General features: G+C 38.0%; 1 protein-coding gene across 1 annotated transcript in view; it reads right to left on the bottom strand.

The window, feature by feature from the left end:
* Positions 1-22,652, bottom strand: part of LOC131592566 (FYVE, RhoGEF and PH domain-containing protein 6-like) — a 72,155-nt gene that overhangs the window by 16,237 nt on the left and 33,266 nt on the right. Inside the window, exons 6-14 of the mRNA XM_058864125.1 lie at positions 15,077-15,228; positions 14,170-14,326; positions 13,466-13,553; positions 7,873-7,923; positions 4,842-4,900; positions 4,635-4,706; positions 4,066-4,134; positions 2,429-2,512; positions 550-629 (exon numbers count right to left, since the gene is read on the bottom strand). Of these exons, the coding sequence (XP_058720108.1) occupies positions 550-629; positions 2,429-2,512; positions 4,066-4,134; positions 4,635-4,706; positions 4,842-4,900; positions 7,873-7,923; positions 13,466-13,553; positions 14,170-14,326; positions 15,077-15,228 (812 nt within the window). The remainder of the gene's footprint in view (positions 1-549; positions 630-2,428; positions 2,513-4,065; positions 4,135-4,634; positions 4,707-4,841; positions 4,901-7,872; positions 7,924-13,465; positions 13,554-14,169; positions 14,327-15,076; positions 15,229-22,652) is intronic.

Genomic DNA, 22,652 nt, shown 5'->3' with positions numbered 1-22,652 from the left:
GCAGTCTGCTCTTGCTCAGCTTTGCTAAATAAAAGAGAAAACATGTCTTTATTTATTGGTATCAGCACTGTCACAAATGTCACAACATATAAAACTTCAACTCAAGTACTGTGAAAACAACAGTCCACAAAAACAGGCCTTTGCTAAAGGCATTTCAGTGAAAGTGACCAGAGTTGCCTGGACTTAATGACCATATAGCCTTTTGCTGTTGCTTAGAGAATTTGGTAACATGGAGCATATCAGTAATTTTAGAAGAAGAAGAAAGAAATACTGAAAAAGCCTAAAATTAATTAAATTTAAACCCTCTCAAGGAAAGGCAGTGCAATGGTAGCATTTCAGTGTATTTGAAATTTCTGAAGGTGTAGCTAAGTTGTAAAAGAACTAAACAATGGTTTTATTCACTCTGATTTACTGATTCCCTCTATTCTGTAATCACTCTAGCCAAGAGTAACTTTTCATTACATTAAGTGCAAAACAAGCTCTAAAAAGCCTGTGTGGTCTGCTTGAAAACACACAGTTTTAAAATCACCTTTTACTTGAAAGACTTACCTCGCTGAAAGAATGAAGGATCTCTCTACGCTTTCAATGTTCAGTTCATTCTGATATGCTTCCTGGGTTGGCTTCTTAACCTTCACCCAAGAGAGAAAACTTCACACTCAAACTGAAATGGTACTTTTGTCATTGCTTTAATTTTAATTCCTGTAAAACCTCTCACATTTTTATTGCAGAAGTGGAACACTGGAGAGAAAATACTCAGAAACAGGAAATCATATACCAGTCCAGAGGGCCCAGCTACACTAAGATTACATGCAGGCCATCCTTTTATTTCACTGGCCCTCATACAAACGCTGGAGATGTACAGGGGAATGAAGCTCAACAGCTGTCAGACACCTTCCACACAGGCCCAGTCATGTTCCCCCTGAGCACCTCCTGCAACTGGGCAAAAAAAGGCACTGCTGCTGCTGCAGGATGAGGTACACCCACTGGTGAACCCCAGAGTGAGCAAGGGGTGCACTACCCTGTTCATCCTTCTGAGCTACCAAATTTCATACATAAGGGGGCCTAAAAGTCAAGAGTGCGTCTGAGCCACTGCAAGACATCTGCTGGCAAGAGATTTTGCAGCTCTACTTGCAGAACTTTGGGCCTGAGCACCAGATCTGCCCTGCAACTGGACTTGGTGATTTTTTCTGACAGGACTAGAGACAATGATTCCCAAGGCAATGATTTGTTGTTCCCATTAACTGTCATGTCAGTGACTGAGTCATTATACAGCATGCATATATCCCTTATCATTACCCAGTGGGGCTCAAGGCTTTACTTTGATGCTTTTCACAAAGGCTCAGGAAGAAAAGCTGTATCTCAGTTAGCAAATCTCTATCAACTACAGAGAACTGATCCACTAGGATCTTATCAGGCAAAGATGCCTAATCTGTGGCTGTCAGCAATAAAAATCAGTTAAAAGGCAAAAGTGAGGCAGTCTAAGTGAGTCTCATTCCAGAGTGGGACAACACTAGGCAAAATGCAGCCAAGAAGATGTTGTGGCAACAGAATATTTAGGGAAACCTAGAGAGCAATCCCACAGGCCACATTATGCAAAAAGTGTTAAGCCTTAAGGATTGCTCTGGAACATAACCATATTTAATATCTCTTGCAAACAGTAAACACAGTTGTGTTTTCAAAATTTGAAGATGTCTTAGGTTGCAATGCAAAACGTAACCAGAAGTATGTTATTCTATCACCATCCCTTAAAACCAGGTGAGGCAGTGTTCTTTATCTCTTCCATGACCCATCCCTCATAACTCCAGGGGGCTATCTTCTGTTAATGGGCCATTGAGTCACTGCCTGACTGACTGATAAAAGTACATCATCCCACTGTGAGATGTTCACCCAGAGGGAGGAGCCAAGCATTCCTACCTTGATACACTCTGAGACTTAGAACACCACAATCAGCCTTTCTCCACTGAATTCCCAGAAGAAGACCAGACAGTTCTACATCATCACTGGACCTTCAGATGAAAACTACACCCTTCTACAGGATCACTATTGCAACAAAACCACATGTCACTCCAGAAAGACTGCAGCCACCACTTAATTGGACTGCTACCGACACCCTGACCAACAGGGTGTCAGGTTATATTCTGACTCTGTCAGTGGTTTTTGCACTACTGCATTTTATTTTAATGTTCCTATTAAGTTGTAGGGTTGGTTTTTTTATATACATGCTAGTAAAGAACGGTTATTCCTACTATATCTTTGCCTGAGAGCCCTTTAATTTCAAAATTATAATAACTTGGAGAGAGAAGGTTTACATTTTCCATTTCAAAAGAGGCTCCTGCCTTCCTTAGCAGACAACTGTCTTTTCAAACCAATACAGAAAGCCTGAATTTAGGTAGATTTGGAGAAAGGCTCACTTTAACAAGTGACTCACCTTCATTCCAGCCAGTGACAGCATGTTGTTGAGTTTATACATCCCTGACTGAACTGGAGTAGTATACAACAGGGCATCATTGAACTGTAATACAGAATGCTTTTTAATGACTAAAATTTGTTAAAAGACAGGTAATTTCAAATGCATTTTACTGGAAGTACAGAACTCCTACAGCACTGATATAACTGTCCAGAAGGGTATTCTCTACTTCCTATTATTCCACTTAGAATCCAAGAAATATTTTCATGTATGAATTTAGATAACAATAAGCATCTATTTATATCCTCCTTGTGTAAATATACATTTGGCACATTAGTAAACAGTGCACGGATGTCAAAGAACAGGCTGTCAAAAGGGACAAAAATGTTTCTCGTGTATACAGGTATATAATATAGCAAACTACTTTAAAAGGATATTAGAATTAACCATTCAAACAAGTCAAGACAATCCAGAAGCTAGGAGATAGCAGAATGGATTAGAAATTTATAAGGAGTAACTTAACCATACCTTGTGAATTTTACCAGTTTAAAGTGCAGCTACAGTTTATCTCCTATTCTACCAGACTTAGATTTGTTCAGTGCGCTTAATGAACACTAACCAAGACTTTTTAAAATTTTCTATGCTGTTGAACACATGGATCCAAACTTCATTTACTACTTCACATAAACGAATACCAAAACCTGAAGTGCCTTATAAGTTTTTGCTATGCAATTCTTTGCAAAATAACCAAATGTTTCAAATGATTACTAAATCTTCACAACATGATAAATTGAAAAATCGCTGTGTCTAATACTAGGTTAGAATACTAGCCTGTACCATTTATATCTAAGAAAAACCCCAAACCAAACAAACCCCCTGCCCCATAAAACAAAACAGAGAAAATCCAAGATAGAGATGCTGAAATTAGCAGTATCTGGTTTGTGAAGCTTGAGATAGCACCACATTTTTGAGAGTATTTCCATAACTGGTATAATACACACTCCAGGACTGCCTAGAGAAGTGTTTCTTCATATTAGGGTAACTGCAAGACAGAATTCAGCCAAGACTGTGGACCAATAATGCCATAAATTACAGGATAACAGCTGCTTTACTGTCTAAATAGAAGAGATAAACAAAAGGTTTAAGTGGAAATAGAAACTTCAGAGATGCACAGAAGTTTCAAAACAAAGCTGTAGCAGAGACAGGAAGAGAACCCAGCACTTAACCTCCACCCAGTGCTCTGCTCAGGATGCACATGGGCTCCTGCAAAGGGAAGGAGAGAGGAGGAGGAGGGAGACAGGAGGAAGGAAAGGAGGGAGGGAAGGGTGCAGTACCAGCACCAGGAGTTTAAGATCTGGTACAGCTAAGAGGGATGGAAAAACTGCTACCTTCCACAGTACCACAGACAATGTCTTCTCATGAAAGCTCTTGGATTTTAAATGAGCATTGTTCAAAATAGTACACTTTAGTGACAAATGGTTTTCCATTAAAATTAGTGCATATGCCAGAGATAATAGCTCTACATTAGGACTGACTGACAGCAACAATTAGTAATTTTTTCTACTAGCTGCAGTTACTAGTTATATTTGCAGTGTAATATTTTAACCACTAAAAATTACACTAGGATAAGGCACATAGCAACATGCATAGCATCTTACCAGAAAAAACATTCTTGGCTGCATGACCTTCCGTGATAGCTTCATTAGTGTCCCCTCTTTCAGAAAGACCTAGTAAATTAAAACAAGAAATGCAAAACTTAGCTTTTTAGGGCATAAGCCATGCAAATGACCTGACTTTTTTTTTATAACTATTATTATTATTACTACTACTATTATTACTACACTACAAGTGCTGTACAAGTTTTGGGCTTCAGGGATCCCTTTCTGAGAAAAGCGGTTTATCCTTAGGTTTCTGTAAAAATGGGTGTAGATGACTGCATTAGTTTTCCATGCTGCACATGAAACCATGAGAAATACAGGGTTAAGCTTGAGGACAAAAACCTGCCTGCAAAATCTGGCAAGCATCATATTCTAAAAATTCTAAGTTTCTGTCAGATAAACAAATAAAAACCACCACACATATGGAGTGGCAGTATTAATTAGATTGTTAGAACCTAATAATGAAGCAATGGACCAATTTTCTTCTTGGTATATTCCAGCTTCAGTCTTTGCCTGCATATCATCTTCACTTTCACTGCAGTCTGCTGACTGCCTTGTGGGGCACTTACCCTTCCTGGCTGTACGATCTCATGGTGTCCATTTAAACTGTATTGGATCTGCATGAGTTTCTGAAAGTTATCCTACGAGGGGAAAAAAAACAGAAGGTAAGTACTTGCCCTTGCATTCATGATTTTTTTTAAGGAAAAAAAAAAGAGAGAAAAAGAGAGAAAGAGAAAAAGCTTTAATCAACCATCTTCATAAGGCAAAATACTTACTCCCTGCTTCATGATGTCATTGGCATGGTTTGCAACTTCTATGACAACAGCTAAAGCATCTGAAAGATGAAGGAATGAGGAAATGAGGAAAGGTTTTGGTTATGCAGACCAGTTAGCATTGGTATAATGTAAAGAACAGATACCATACTGCATTTCCAAATCAAGATTGAAGGATCTTATTTTACAGTCACTGCATTCAGGACCACTTCCCAAAAATCCCAGAGTCTTTGGATCATGGTTTAATAAGTGTGCCCTAGCAAGTCATTGCTTCAACCAACAGTGTCAATTATTTCTTAGAGCTACTCAAAACAGTCCACAGGCAAAATTAAATTCCAGTTTCTCACACAACAAATTACTTACTATACTTACAGCAGAAAAGTTAACAACATTTCAACAGAGACTCTGTAGGGACTATGTTTTTGCCAGTTTACCTAAATGCCATCATTGCCATTCGTGGAAGACTACCTAGGAAACATATAAATCTTTGATATTTCTGTCCTCTGCCTTGAGTTTTTCTGGCCCTCAAAATAAAAGCAATGTTCAAATTTCTATATTTTGTATTTTTAATACCAAAAGAAAAAGAAATCTCTGAAAAAAAGAGCAATTTGCTAAGTACTGTTATTTAATAACCAGCAATTCAGCTGTAAAATATCCTAAGGAGTAAGTGTAAAAAGCAGTTATATGAAATGATTATGTGAACACAGTGAGTGTTCAGTCTGAGGATGCATCCCATAAAGGATCTTATCCAAAAACCTGCAATTTACTTAAGCAGAAAAAAGATGCTTAACAGAAAACTAGAACAACTGTTCTGATGAAGCATTTAGCACCTTCTGAGTGACTGAATTACCGTCAAGCACTTCAAAGAAAGGAATAAATTTGGTTACAAGTCCACAGAGAAGCCTACCAAACCAGGTAAAACCAAGGCCTTTTGGCCTAGATAATTATCAGAATATTAGTACTGTAGAATGCATATACTTCCCTTCTTGTTAACTCATACTGGGAAAGGGAATATGTTAAAAGACAGAGCTTTCTGAATGGAAAAGTTCAGAATGTCATGAAGCCATATGAGAAACTAAACAGACATGAATAAAAAGCTCCTCCTAAGCCAATCAAAGGAGAATTTTTGTAAAAAATTGTCACAAACCAAGACAATGCAAGCACGGAGTCAAACAGCTAAAATACATAGCACATATCAAGCATTCAAGCAAAATTTAAGTTTAGATATAGATGCCAGGGTATCAAGCAAGCCTGCTGAAATGTAGCTGGGAGCTGCTTCAGGCAAAACCCTCCCCAGCTCCCACCCATGTGAAAGAAGATGAAGGGAAATGTAGCTAAATTCACAAAGATAGGAATGAGCACCCGATTCTCTATGTTATACTTTCCTTCATTTCTCAGTTACTATATATATTAAAATCTTAAAATTTTATTCATTGACTTCAAGAAAGATTGAAGAATTTTAGAGAAAATTATAAAATTTGCTGGCTACTGAAGGGAAAGTTCCAGGATCTCAGGACTATTTATACAGCCAAGACTAAATGAATCTAAACAACAACATAAAATAATCTATAGGGTCAAAGTCCAGAAACAAAGTGCTTTTTGGCAGGGAAGAGCATTCCACTTATACCACTTAGCTGAAGTAATGTATTCAAATGAAGGTCAGCAAGAAGAATTGTGCTATTTGTTTTTTTTTTTTCCAAGAGTACTAATCACAACCAAACCTAGTCTTCCTCTCCACTCCTCCCGTTCACTCCCAGGCCCTGCAGTGGAATTAAACAACTAAGCAAATTCAGAAGTAAGTTAAGCTTAATTAATTCAGGAAAGATCTCGGTGACTAAAGATTAGACCTTCTTTTCTTACCCAAGTTCTAAGATGAACTACCAAATATGTCAAATGTCAAATTAACACTTAATTGTTGTTTTAACTTAGCTTCAGCTTCTATCTGATATAAGAAGGGAGAGAAAAACACTGTGAAAGAGATAACTACAAAAAACAAAGAAGCTGGAGAAACCACAAAAAAAGTGAAGTATATATTTAGGTTGCTCTCTTTTCAAGTAGCCAACTATTTAATATGCAGTGCAAGTGTTATTTTGTTCACAGCCATAAGAAGTGCAAGATGAACTTTTCTATCTCTTGGAGAGCCATCAGTTAAAATATTTTTGGCTTGTATCTTCCACATACTTAAATAGGTCTAAATGTCCTAAGAAATGTGTTTACTCATATATTTCACGGTATTGTACCAGCACACAAAGCAAACTTGGCTCAGTAAATTGAAGGTATTCATTTATTGAAGTTCAATCAACTACAACTACAACTACTCTCTAAAGGTAATGGACTTGCACAAATGTGACAGGACCTTATGCAAATGAAATGGAAACATCGACTGGGAGCATTTTTTGTACTGCTGAGGCACATTCTAAAGAAGGAAACAGCCTGAATGTGCATTGCATTGATATGCTTGAGTTAAACTACCTTAATCCTGCACTACTATGAAGTGTGTGGTCCTGTCCTCTTCATCACCAACTACTTTTCATTTCCTCTGATCTCCTTTCTCCCCACATGCAGGCAAACCTGTGTAAGTAACTTGTGTTTGTGCAGCTTCTGACAAGTCAAACTGGAGAACTTCTCAGGTTAAATATCACCCATGGCAGCTCCTTGATCTTGCTCACTTCTGCCACATGGATGCTTGTCCTGGCACAAAGAGAGAGGAGGAGGCCAGAAAGGCTCATAGCTGGAGAGAGCAGGCTGCCTATTAAAGGTCTACAGATGCAAGGGACTGTCTCTTTCAATAACCTAAAATATCTGTTTAAACTGCCTGTGGAGCTTCACTCTTATCTCTTGGTTTCAACTCAAATGTGAGCTGATATCACTGCCAGCTCCAAACTTTTTCGAAACACAAGAGTGCAATATTTTAGTATCTCTGCTGACAAACTTAGAACTAAATGAAAACATTTCTAATACTGGCTTAGCATTTTGCATTTAAAATCTGGAAACATTGGTACATATGCTGTTATTTTTTTAAAGAGACATTTACCTTGAGTATCCCTATAGTCTGCAGATTCTTCTAAAAGATTCTTTAAATAATCTGTATAAAGAAAAAAATAATATAGAGATAGTTTTGTTAAATGAATAAACGACACCAGAAAGTAGTAAACCCCCTCGTTTTCCTGGAAATCTACTGTTCAGATCCACTACTTAATCAACAAAGATCTACTACTTCATCTTTTAAATGTGCCAAGGTAATAATGAAGTGAAAACTAGCATTTCCATAATGAAAATATATCAGCATAGAGATAGGTTACTGAAACAGTGGTCTTCTCCAGTGAAAAGTGATATATTGTATACATTATTCCAGAAAAAAACAAGTAAGTGAAAAACTAGTACATATTTGCAATCATTTACATTTAAGCTGATGCAAAAACTTTTGAGGATTATAGGTATTTGTCCAAACACCTAGAACAGTCTATAGAAGTTAATAAAAAAGGTTTTCCATTACAGAAGATCTGATTATTATTAATATTTTTCAGTAATAAAAACAATGTATTTCCCTCAATGTTCAAATAGGCATCTTCTGTTTTCAATGACAAATATAGTTCAACCACGAGATGGCACCCTTGATCCATTAAAGTCTTAGTAGTTTTAAAATCTATATTACTTCGCTAAAATTAATTCCAAATGTATGACTACACAAGAAAACATCCCCCTCGAGTTTCCATTCCCTGGATGAGTGCATAGTTCATCAAAAAGTGCAATACCCTGTCAAAGATTAATATATATCCTTAGTAAAACATCAACCATCTACTCTCTATAAGCTTTGAACCCCTTAAAATGAAAAGAAACCAAAACAAATGTTCCAAAAGATATGCATTAGATTGATAAAAGCAACAAATACCGATTTATAATTACCTTTTAAATTAAGTATTAATATTCAGGCAGATCTAATAAAAACTAACTACATGTAATGTAGCAAGCATTCAATTTTAGCTTCTCAGTTGTACAAGCTTCATGTAGGAGTGAAATAATTCAACTCCCATATGCTTGCCCTACCCAAATTCATTCTTTCATTCAAAAATGATCAGGAGCCAATTGTTCCTGCCTTCATAAGATGTCTTGCTTCATGCGTGCCCCTCAGAGACCATTCAGTATATTGTAATCTTTTCCTTGTGCACAAAATTAAAAGGGAATTATGAAACATGTTCCTGCAGTAGAATTGCTCCAAAGAGTAAGAGAATTTGTCACAGCTAATGAAAGCTTTGAGAAAAACAGAACTGCAGGAAGAGAAACATTTGGCACTGACATTTTATTGTTTGGCAGAGACCTAAGGGAGGATCCAAGGGAGAAGCATGAAGAGCAGGTTGGGGTGCAGGAAGAGGAACCGGCTGGGAGGCAGGGAGGGAGCTCTGGGAAGCATGATTGGCTGGGCCATGGGAACACTCACAGCTTTCTGCTCTCCTCAGATATCTGCTTGATCATTAGCAGGATTTGGTTAACGTGATCTTTTAAGACAAGTCTGACCTGGCACCAAAACTTCTCCTGCTGTACTCTATCAATATTGCATCCTTCATGTCCCTCAAAATCTTGAGCTGTAGTAGCTACCAGCCATTCTAATGCAATATTTAGGTGGCCATATATTCCATTTAAAAAAAAAAAAAAGTTAATCTTGCTTCACCTTGGGTTGTTATTCTGGTAAGAGGCTCGGATGAGGGGAAAAAAACCCAGGAGGTATTTTGAAAGGAACTGAGAATAGTTCACACTGGGTTTAATTTGGTTTAACCTGGAGGAACCTGTCACAGATACACCACCAGTTGCCCTCTCCTGCCCTGCCTGTGGATGGGTGGTGTCTTATGTTGGAGCCATACCATGTTGCTGAAGCAGAGCACTCTTTGCACTCCTTCATTAAGCCAACAAATTAAAACTTTACAATTGCAACCTGATCTTCACTGGGGCCAGCACAAAAGACTCCAATGGGAATCTCCCAGTATAAAAAACGAGTCCCTACAGCTCATGCAGAAATAAGGCTCCCAAACCACTCACTCACCTCTGTAGGCTGGGAACAAGAGGTAAGGTAAGTATAATTTCCTCATCTGCAAATGTGCAGCTGGCACTCTAAGACACTGCCTCTGGTACATGAAGACATGCAGTTTAACATCCAAAGTAATTGCAGTGGGAACATAAAACCAGAGACCCAAGATGGGAACTAATTATTTCTTGGCATATTCACGCTTTATAACATGTTTCTCAAAACACCACCACTCAAACCCATTTTTGAATGGGTATTTTCTAGCATTTAAAATTATATAATCAGTGAAGAGAAGAGGGAAAATCAAGATTTTAACCTAATTGCATACATTTAAAACTATGTATTTAAAACAGAAGGCAGCCTTTGTCTTACAAAACTGCAGCAGCCAATTAAACAACTGTAAACTCCTGAAAGTGATAAATAGGTAATTTTCATCTTAGTGTTCTCTTTATCTGGTAAGTGGACCTCAGTTCACAGCTAAAACTCAGCTTCAGAGAAGCATCAGAACAGATATTTTTAGTCTCTTCTGTGAACACACACTGGAAATTCTGTGCTTACAACAGCTTTCTGGAGGTACTGGCATAAACTATACAGACAAGCTGATTGCACAGACATGAAAAATGCTGCACTAAAATTTTTGCAAAACTATTCCTAGATGAAATAACTACAGAAGTCAGATATTAAGATGAAATCACATCTAATGTCTTTGCCAAATGAAAAAAATAAATTCCCCTCTGAAATAAGCTTTCATTGTTCAGACTAGAAAGACCTTAATCATATCTTCAGAAATTCTTAATTCTGCTGGATAACCTAATGCACAACAAAAATAAACATAAAAGCACACTAGTACTGTTTTTATGATGAAAATTTCTGTATGCTTACTTCTACCTGACAGCAGCCCCCAGTTCCCTCTTCCCACTTGCTGGGGGCAGTGGCTATCACTTCAGCTTAAAATTACCTTCTGCGTCATTAACTACTTTTTGTCTTGGGCTGTCTAATGTAATTAAACTCAAATTGTTCCACAACATGTAATTGGCTCGAGTCTGACAACTCTATTTCCAACCTGCAAAGCTGCAGAGTGCAAAAAGGCTAATTTTTCATCCCACTCAGCCTCCCCTCGCTATAACCCAGTTAAGGATAATAAAACACACCCTCTGCCAACCTTATGCTGTGAAAAAGAGGAGTGAGGCTTATCCTGTGAGAATCAAGAGCCTGTTCATATTGCACAGTCTCAAGTCATCTACTCAAATTAGAGGTTTTGGGGGAAAGAGAATCACCTCTCCTTCATTTCTCTCAGAAATCAGAGGCCTCTGATTAACCTCCCCCATGAGCTATCTAATATTTACTGTTACAGCATTCAGGACCAGTATGTGAAAAAATGGAAGTCCACTTACTAGACTGGAGAAGCTGTATAATTAAACAGAAACGGTGCTGAGCTGTACATCTCCTTGCCTGATTTATGAGTCCACCTGCTCCTGCTTTTGTTAGCACAAAAGTAACTCCACTTCAAAGCACTGCAACAACCTTGTGATGTGACCGAGTAGCAGCAGGTTACCAGTACAAAGCTGCCCCACTGACACAGAACATCTAAATAGGAAGAAATCCCTGCTGACTCAGGCCTGACAGCTTCATTTCCTGGAATATTTTCATTCTGCTGCTCTCGTCCTCCTCCCCACAGATCCACCCCCTAGCACCATCTCTGGCCTAGGTAGCTGCTCCATTGCTACATCTCACTGCAATAAAAGATACAAATGTTTTGCATGTCCTCCAGATTTCCATATAGCACAAGTTTATAGAGGCATTGCTCATTATTACACAGACCTGTTGGAAGGTAACTAAGCAGATGGGTCAGCCACAGAGACATGGAAGAGTCAGAACTAAAGGGCAACATACATGCATGAAAGACTGAAGAGACTGAAAATGAAACAGATCCAAAACATCACTCTCCAGCTCCACTGTAATTAAATTCTTGGCCTGATCTCTTTTATTGTTCGCACAGAACAAGAGAAAATTACGTTTCTATATTTGCTACCAGCATGGCAATCTCATTCTTTTCAGCAGCATTTGCAGGTGTATTTAAAGCTGGGCAGGCAAGGTCTGGTAAGGTAAGGTCATGGTAAGGTCTGTAGGCTGGGGACACCTACAATAACCCCCATCAGCACAGGATGAGGCTTTTCTCAGGTCTAAAATAGTCTGTCCCAGACACAGTAACAATTAATCATCATGAGGAACTCCCCTTCAATATCTCAATTTTGTTTCAGTGCCATCCATCCCTGACATCTCTAGCTCTGCTGTGTATATTAACAACGACAATGCTTCATCCTGATCCTGTATTCAACTAAATTCTGTTCCAATTAAAACCTTTGAACTCACCCAAGGTTCCACTGATTTTGAAGTGTATAACAAACTATACCACGCTCTGAGTATCCTTTTAAAATAAAGCAAGTCCCCAAATGCTGTTTTATGGGTTGATTTAATCAGTTAAGTACCATTAAGATTTTCCCCTACAGAATATTCCATTTAATAAGAATTCTCCACCTTTTTTCAACACCTTGAGTTTAATGAGATGATTAAAATGAAAAAGTTAATGTTAGTAACTTTTGGTAACTGCTCTATAACACTTAAGTCTGAATCTACCACAGCATCACCAGTCTAAGTACATGCTGGGGAATTGCCAATGAGCTGCTACAGAGCCAAAAAAAAAAGGTCACAGAGCATTTTATTTTGCAGTTACTACATAAACAGAAGCTATTTTTAAATTGCTCATCAAGAAGCAATGGCTCTCAAAAACAATGCCTTAAGTATTTCCAAATCCTTACAGGAGCCATCCCCCTCTTACAACAAACACATCCCAAAATACTTCACAAAGGAGGCCTCTGTCACTGCCCTCCCTTTACAGACAAAAACCCTCACTGCATTATGGAGATGACTTGCTCAAGGCCAGCCAAACATGCCAGTGACAGAGCAGGGTACAGAGCCCAGATTTTCTAGCTCCAAATCAGCTCCTAAGCTGGCTCTGGTAGCAAGTCTTAAGTATTTACTGGTGTGCACTAAAAACATGTGTTCTGCCTTTAAAAGAGAATGGATTTTACAGACAAAACACCTGGGTGGGGGAGAAATGGAGACGCTACTTGGAAGTTTGAAGTTGCATAGATACCTTTCTTCTCCTTGCTCCAATTTTCCATACTGCCTTTTTCATTTGTTAAACCTCCATCCCCCCCAGAAAACAAACAAAAAGGCAAAACCTAATGCAGAATAGGAGCATTCCAACTCTTGGAGGAAATTACAGGCTCCTATTACCACAGATTCAAGCAAAAACCGTCACAGCTTTCATGTTTTCTATGTACTGTTGAATCTACCATCAGAACACACCACAGTATTGGAAACATTGCTTGTGTATATTACCACAATCAATATTAGCAAGAAAAAGCCTCTAAACCCATACCATGTTTTAAAAAGAGCTTCACATATTGTGACACGTTTTTAAAAAGCCTCACATACTGAAGTCAGATAAACACACTTTACAGATGGATACAACTGTCTGAAAACAGGTGTCCTGGGGCATGTCAAGACTGGCTTCTTAAGCCTGTAAAAAGCTCGACTGTACCTGTTAACAGGAGCCTGTATTGGGGAATCCTCTGAACTGGCTTGAGCAGATAGTGCTTGAGGGCCAGACTAGCACAGCGGGGGCTCATCTGAAAGAAACACCCAAAATAAATAACAATTCCACAGCAGTCAAAGGTTCCAGCAAAAGAAAACATGCATACAAACAACTACTGATTATACTAGATAAGCTTTTTATCTTTGAAAAGTGCTACTGCCACAGTGTTAAGCACCTCACTAGAGAGCAAGCATTTCCATGTGGAAGACTGCATGCAAAATTACCCATGGTGAAAGACACGAGTAAGCACTTGTATTCTGTAGATTCAAAACAGGTGCTTTGACCTAGGAGGAAGAGAGGTGGAAGGGCAACATGCTCCTTTGTGATCGCTGTCAGTGTCCATTAGGCAAAAAGGCAGAGAAGACGGGGTGCTCACTGCCTAAGTTTTAATTAATCTAAAAACAACACAGAATTAAAAGATCCATGCTTCAAAAATGCTAATTATCATTTGCATTCAAAATAATCTGAATTGGAAACACTGAGTCCTTCACAAGGCCTCTTGTCTTTGTCCTGTCTTAAGCTGAGACTGCAGAAAAAAATCCCCATCACCAAAATACAAAAAATTAAGGATAGTTTCTAAAGTCCAGTGGAGGATCACAACTGCTAAGAAGTCACAAAACAGGATACATCTTATAAAAATAGTACAATACCTCGAAGTCTTTGACTACTGATGCAAATCCTGCATTCTTCTTACACTGTTCATCTAATAATGCAACATTTTTATCAAATTCTTTGATGTAAGTTGAATACATCTTCAGGTAGGGACCCTTTTTAACAAATATATCAGCAATTCTTTGATGCTCAAGCCTAGAAACAAGAACAACAAAAACGATGCAATTAGAGCTAAAATGAGCATACCTCTTAACCCTACAGCAAAGCATCTTTCTTTTTCAGAGTAAGATGTGCTAGTTTATGTTCTGAACAAAAAGCTCACAGCAGATAGGCACCCATCTCAGCTGCTATTCTGAAAAACCTTATTAGGTTTTTCAATACACTAGTGTTAGATGAGAATTACTTTATGTACAGTCTTTTAAAAATGATCTTGAACTGTTTGAACACCTTAGTTCAAGGTGAGAAAAGTCTTTACCCATTGCACTGCCCTTGTCAGTAGGTTTTGTATAGCTCCACCCACCAGTGGTAACAGAATGGTCTTCAAGGCGATTGTGGCTGTCAATCAACGCTGTGCCTGATCAGTAGATCTAAACTACCTCTAAAAAGCCAGTCTTCAGAACAGTCTCCCTTTTCCTTAATGAAACCAGTACACTTATTATGCTCATGCAGGGACCAGAACTTTCAATTAAAAACGAAATTTCAAATAAAAACTGTGATTGCTATAAAAATATATTTTCATGCCTTTTGGACCTTTTGGGATGTATCTAAATGGCACAAAATCACATCTAAATGAAAAATAATCTCCTACCCTTTCAAAGTAAATTCTGACGTTTAGAAAGGTACATGAAAGGCAAACAAGAGTCAAACCATGATCACATGAAGTCAGATAAGCCCCTCAGATAAATTTCAACATCAAAGGAGTAGAATCCCTTTATTTAAAATCACCAGTGAGATAATCGCTCTTCCAGTTCCCTCAGGAGGTCCCGATTGAGTTCGTAGAGCTGAGGTAGGTAGTAGAGGATCTGATTCAGGATTCTGTCCTCAATCACTGGCTTTCCAAGTTGCCTAGAGGCATGTGCCACAGCATCCCGGAAATCCTGCCGGAGTACAAAGAGGACAGAAACCCCCTTGCCATGAGTGAACAGCCTTCAAAGCACCAACACAGAGAGCACAACAGAGTTCTCATCGCAGACATTCCAGGCACTGCTCCCTATTACCAAAAGCAAAGCAGGTACCATCTGGGTTATGTTTTTCTGCAGCTTCAATTTACTCCCTCGGGACTGCCTTAATCCTTTTGGTTTGACACTGGAGCTTTACTTTCTTGGTCCTGTATGCATAATGTAGAACTTGTTCATTATTTTTACAACATGCCCTTAAGAAATGCGTTAGTATTACTTATGAGGAAACTAAGGCGAGCTAAACAAAGCTTGCATCTGCAAGGTTAAGGTTACTGGCAGCCTTGAGTGTCTTCTTGTAAACATATAAGTCAAAAAGCAAAACTTTTATATCAGCTAACACAATCTTACTTAAAAATCATCCTGGTGTTCATAACTCATCTACAAATGCCATTTTGGAGGCCAAAAAGCAGGGTAAAAAAAAATTACCATATGTAGCAACTGTTCTATATTCAGGAAAATTAACATTTAACAAAAAAAGATACTTTAACAACATGGGAATCACAATATTTCAAATGTTAGCAATGATCAAAGTCAACTCTGACTAGTACCTTTGAAACATTTACAAGGGAGGAGGAGCACCCTTCTTACTCTTGAAGGATCTGATAGCATTTTTATGCTATAACCAGCTCCCAACAGGGAGGCTCATTGGTCCTCATTAAACTATTCAAAATTTAAATCTTGATCCCACACAAATCAGCATGGCCAAGATTGAAACTACTGAAATTATAATGGCCAGTATCCATTATACAGGGTATTTTCTTTATTCACAAGCAAATAAAAATTTCAAAAAGTTTAGCAATCTAGCATTTCACTGGTAAAACAACACTGTCTAAACTGACAAAAAAGAAAATATAAATTACGTAGTGTTATGTATTACTGTGTCTCACTTAAATTTGGGCAAAAAGAGAATTAATCCAAAACAGCTCTTTTGGAGTTTGTGGTTAATGAAACCTAATATCACATGTACAATCTATAGGTATCTTGAAAAAAGTGACCAACAAAATGTTCTAAGTACAGTAATAAGTTATCTTTTAAATGTGCATGGGGTCCACACCTGGTTTTGGAAACCTGTAGGGTCCTCAGGTTGAGGAAAAAGTAAAACTTAATTCCCCCTTTTCCCTCTTCCCAGGTCTACTACTACAGTCCTTACTGGCTATCCTATCAGTCCAGCATCTGGCACTATTTAGGGTCTCTCAAACTCAAGCCTCAACTTTCCCCTGCTCTCCCTCCTCATTACGTCAGCTCTGGGCAACGTGAGCTCCAGACACGCTTCCTTGCTTTGTGACCCTATGGGTCACAAAGGCTGTGACTGGGCAGCTCTGACAAGAAACTGAAACGAGATACAGGGCACTGGCTGTAATAGGGGGAAGGTTGAGAACTAAATGCAAAGGAGTTAAAAAACAGATGGCATTATTCATATGGAAATGTTCTGGTTTACATCTTCTGTGCAGACTAGTGACACATAGGTTAACTACCAGCTGCATCTTATGGGTTTTTCTGACCCTGGGGCATTGCTTAACACTGAAATGATACATGGAATTACAATGGCAAAAGCTCAAATGAGGCATTCTGGAGAGCTTCATGCACAATGCGTCATCATATTATGATAATATTCTTCCCCACCCCCAATTGTATGCACACTCAATATACTGTATGCATTTTGCCATAGGATGAGACAAGAATTTCGTTTGAATGTCATAAGGCAACTTGCAGGATGAAAAGCAAAGCAGTTTTGTCTGTACCATAATCAATAACCCAGGCTTGCCCCTGACCAAACAACAAAAGGAGTGCAGGGAGACAGGTTTAAGCGCCACTAGATAACACAGGAACCTCAGCTGTAGCTAAGAGCATTTATTTAATTTCTAGATACAACATTCAAAGAGTCTGCAGGGTCTTTTCCAAATGCAGATTTGGTTTTTCAACTAGCTTGACACAAAGTCCATCAGCTTCATCATGGTTTATAAATTATGCCATGAAAGGCTCTATCATTAAAACAGCCAACCAAAACTTTACTTCATCACCCCCTATGTCCCCTTCTACAACTGAGTAAGCTGAAGAAGTGCTGCAGAGAGGAAATACAGGGAAGAAAGATAATGTGAACCTTTCAAAAGCCTGCAAAACAACAAGAGCTAAATTCCAATGCTTTTTTTTTTTTTTTTTTTTTTTAATTATCTTCACTACTGACTATGCATTTGCCATTGTAATCATATTAAGATTTATTTTTAACCTGGTAGTGGGTGTGAAGTAACTGTCATGCCAAGTTCATCTTGAGATAAACTCAAGAGTTGAATGCTGAGAGCACATGCCTGGGGATCGGGGGTGGGAAAAGAAAAACAAATGTAACAAGGCTGGAATTAACAGTGTTTACACTTGAAGGTACTGGCCTTCTGAGAAAGTAATTTCATATCCAAAAGGACAAAACATAGATCAGATCTGTTTTAATTGCCAGATATAAAATACGCTAATTTACAAACTAAACCCTGAAATTTCACCCCAAGGGGTGGAAAGTATTCAGATGACAACTTTTAATGCAAGTAGATGAATGACTTAGAAATTGGAAACTGTAGTAAAAGCAATTTAAAGTATCAAGACCTAGCTCCTTCTAAACCTAAATCAGTTCAGTGTTAAATAAAAGCAGAATTACTCTTGCAAATAATATATACATTATGATATCTATACATGCCTGCATGATGTGATTTGTATTACAAACATATTTAGCACATTGTCCTATATAAAACTGCTGAAGAGCATTGCTTTCATCAGCCTGTTCAAAGGCAATCACCTAGGTTGTCCTAGAAATTATTCTGTTTGAAGCAATGCAGCAATCCATTACAAGTGAATTTTAATGACAGATTTTCTAATTAAAAATAGGTCTTTGAAATATTGAAATCTTACTCATCAGAAAAAAAACCCATAAAATAAAAAAATAATAAAAAAAAAAAAAAACAAAAACCAACTTGCCACACTTTGGAATTATTATGCTTATTTTACTGAGAAACATTTGCAACTCTAGACATGTTTCATATGCTGCATTGCATGACAAAACCCAAAATATTATGCTAGTTATACTGAATCATCCCAGCTTTTAACCAGATTTTTTTTTCCCTTTCAGAAGCGGGGAGGCTATTGTCCATTTTTTGAAATACTTGTTTACCATTTCTAGCTTTACATTATATTCTGGCCCAATAATAATCTTCTGATATCACTTTTTACTGATTAGGTAAAGGTAATTGTTTTCACACAGCTACTTCATGAGGACAGTGCACATTGCCATCCCTGGAAGGAACATTCTTTCCAGACTAGAAACAGTTTTAGTTTATGCTAGGCTGAGACAGCTTCCCACTGGGTACTCGTCCATATGAAATCCAGTCTAGGCATATTAATGGCTTCTGAGTACACACTGTTGCTGAATTACCACCTGATAAAACAGGCGGTAACACATTTTCCAACTTGAAAATGTGTAGGAAATTCTATTTATCTTGTTGGTATACACTCCCCTTATAGCTGTGGAATATTTAAACAATATTTGAGGAGGTTACCATCATCACTGCTTTTGTTTCCTCACACCACTCCTTCAATGCAACTTCCTTAAACAAGCAAAAAGGCTGTGATATCTGAAATAATTCTGACCCTGTTCTGAATCATCTGCAATCAGCCCATGCACTTCCCCTCTGCAAAGGCCCTGACTCATGCTCCCTCAGTTCTTCCCACCAGAGGATTCCCAGCCCACAGTGATCTGCCTGTGTCAGTCTAAGGAGTAAAGGACAATTTTAGTTGTAAACCAAAAGAGGTACTGAGCACACTAAAACCTCATTCAGCTGCTGACTGGGTCAAGTGTACCTTCAGATACCTAATAGTTGAATTAAGATAATTTCAAATGGGTGAAATTAAAACTTCTTGGCAATTTAACAGAAAGAGAAAGTAATACATAATCTAAACATAGTCATGTATTCTATTCCTAAAGCTTCAACCAGTATTCATCTTGGATCTGTTCTCCCAGAACATACCATCAGAAAGAAAAAAACAACCTCATAATCCCTTCCACTGAGGAACAAATTCCCCAGCTAAATACACCTGCAGATAGCTCAAGTATCAGTTTAATTTAGGGAAAAAAGTATGTTTGCACTTGGATACTTTTCAAGGAATATACAAACACACAGACATCCTATGGGGAAGGAGGAGGGAAGAGGAGGAAGTTTCACAACAGCCAGGCTGCTAGATGTGACAAACTGTAAACATGACAGCTTAGCAATACAGCTACAGAAGATTTCATAAATAGATTATTTAAAATATAAATAGACACTCCTAGCTAGAGTCAGACTATCAGCCATAAACTGCTAAGTTAAACTACAGCAACTATAGTCAACCAAGACTATGACTATGACTAAGTGTGGATCATAACATTTTTCAAACATATGCCATTACTTTTAGAAAGCTGCCAAGCTGTTCCACACCTTTATTCTCAGGTAATAAAATAATTTATAAGTCTTTAACAAAATAATGTGGTTGACTTTTTTTTCAATAATCAATGATTTGACTGTGGCATATTCCCAGAATGCTATTTCAGACAATAGGATAAATAGAACAATGCTTTCTTCTAAATGAAAACTATTTTATTAGTCTTCTTAGTAAAAGGACTACAGTTACAACCCATTCAAATGTCTCAGCAGTTCTAAAGTACTTCAGAGACGAAATATTTATCAACATATGCACCTCAGACTGGTCAAATATTGAAATTTTGTAGATGGATAAAAAGGAGTTGGATGTTGAGAGAATTTTTCACAATCAAACAGTAAGTCTGTCATAAGCCAGGACCAGAGATCAGGACTTTGTTCCAAAGGCCATAGCTATTCTATTTTTTGTTACATTCTTTTTCCAAATATACTATGAATATTTTTCATAATACTTGCTACAATAGACATCAGTTTATATATATACACACACATATATAAACTATATATAGCTTTTATACACAGAACATTGCCATTTTCTTCTGAAAAATGGAAACATTAAACCAGAATTTTTAACTCTTGTGTCTCTGGAGGGACACACAAGAGAAAACAATCTGCCCTCTGCAATAAGAGGTTGATCTTGTGTCTGCAGAAATGCTAAGAGGTGCCTACTGATAAGCTCCTACTTACTTGGTCTCAGAGTCCAAACATGGACAGAATAGGGGTCTAAGTCAGAAGCGCAGGTTTAAAGGCTCAGGCAGAAGCCCGCAGGCCTAAGTTTTTCTTTTCACACAGCAAAAAGTTACGCACTAAGCCTTGCAGTCAAAGGAGTAATCTCAAAAAACCAAGTTTCTCTGTTGGACCAGAAGCCTTGCTGCTTATACCTCAGCAGCAGGGAGGAAACAGAATCAAAAAGAGTGGAAAAAGCAAAAGAGCAGAGGGTTCTGGCAAAAGAACAAAATTCAGAGCAAAATTGTACCAAAAAAATGACAACAAATAAGCCAGGCAGCTTACCCTCAGAGCCAGGGTGCTGCTAAGAAGGTCCTCTCACTCATGCAAAGCAAACCATCTCCATAGAATCTCACAACAAAGAAGTACAAAGGGCACCAATTCTGCCTTTTTCCTTTTCCTTTTTCCTTTTTCCAGGAACACTGGGTGTTTTTTAGGCACAGGGCAACTCAGAGAGAAGTGATAAGCTTGTTTTTCTTATGTCACTTGTGTTTTACACCCAGTTCACTGTTTCTTTTTCCTGCAAGTGTCCTTAGGAAAAAATATCACTTCTCCCATATTCTCAACCTTGTTTACTCTCAGGAGGCAATGCATGTCACAGATATGCATACAGAAGAGCTAGTTTGATTTAAGCTCCTTTGTTTCCTAGAGCTTCTAAAAGCATTTTACTGATATCTTGCCCTAAAAAAAGCACTAACACTGTAACAGAAATACTGTAACCGAAACAGAATTCAAGATTACATTGTGTTTGATTACATCCTCAAGCAACCTCATTTGCTGATTCTGAGACTGTGTGCAAAACCAGGTGAGTCCCTTATCTCTGTTATGACCAGCTTGTTTACTATTTATAGAAGTATCACCAAGTGTTTATAGTTTTGTAGTGTGTCTTCATCAGAAGCAGTCAGATGTAGTGTGTGACAGGGTCCACATAGGCTAGCATTCTGGTATCTTGGAAGAGTTGCTCCACCTAACTTGACTTTGTCAACATTAAAAGAAAAAAAGTGCTCAAAAATGTTAGTGGTACTTATAAACAGTTTGCAGTCACATTCCTACCTCCTCAACTGCTTTAGATTCCACTTCAAAGGCCCTAAGATGAAGCAAATTCAAAAGTTCTTTCTTACATCAACAGTCCACTTCCTTGGCGCCATGTGATACATTTAGCTGCCATTAGTAAAATATACTGAGGAGAATATATTCATTTCAGATCATTGGTAATGGAATTTGTCACTAAATTTTAAGTGGAAAACCACTAATAGATGGATCAGAAGAATGGAGCATCCCCTGATAAGCAAAAATTTACTATGGCTAAAAGAGCCCAGTCTGAGGAGAATCTAAGTTCTAAATCAAAAATTTGTCAGAGGTTGGTTGACTGGTAATTAGTAAGCCTAAGTGGTCAGTGCACATCAAAATCAAAAGGATAGCTTTATCAGCATTAAAATATTATCCATAAGAAATATATGATTAAATCAACTGATTTAATAATGTGTGTGAAAAACACACAAATACTCAGGCATACCACTCTGTGGAAATAAACTGGGCATCTGCAACCTTTCTCAGCTATGGCAGTTTTTATTTAATGAAGAATGCACACACAGAGCCCCAAAACCAGTGTCCTCTCTTACAAGGACACTCACCAAGGTTCCTGCTGCAGGCCAACTGACAAGTTCAGGACAAAGTATTTCCTAAACTCCTAGTCTAACATCCTCCCTGTTAGACCAGGCTGAATACATGTTGATTGTTATTGCTAGCCAACAAAAACACTTCTAATAGTTTTTATTTGGCAGCTAAAAACTAGCAGACTGTCATGGATAGAGTTGCAAGTTATCCATTAAAGGAAAAGCATAACACATCCTACACCACTGCACATTTACACTGTGGGGACAGCTTTATCCTGGAAACTTCCTAAGCTCTCCACTCTTCTCTTGTCACATTGTTCTTCTGCTTGCCTGCATCCTCCTCACCAACAGCCTTTCTTCCGGTACTGCGCATATTACCTAAAAGCTGGTACACTGGAAAGCAAAGATACCTCCAAAAAATAAGTTAAATGTCAAAAAAATATGATAATTTAAAATTACATAGCTTAAAACTTGCCTAGAACAACTCTCTTTCTTTTACCAGTATTTGAGTTCTGTATTAGAAACCATATTGAATATAAATCATATA

The sequence above is a fragment of the Poecile atricapillus genome, chromosome Z (assembly GCF_030490865.1).
Source record: "Poecile atricapillus isolate bPoeAtr1 chromosome Z, bPoeAtr1.hap1, whole genome shotgun sequence".
In the NCBI taxonomy this organism is placed as follows: Eukaryota; Metazoa; Chordata; class Aves; order Passeriformes; family Paridae; genus Poecile; species Poecile atricapillus.
The sequence above is the reverse complement of the archived record's forward strand: the minus strand, read 5'-3'. Positions and strand labels throughout refer to the sequence as shown.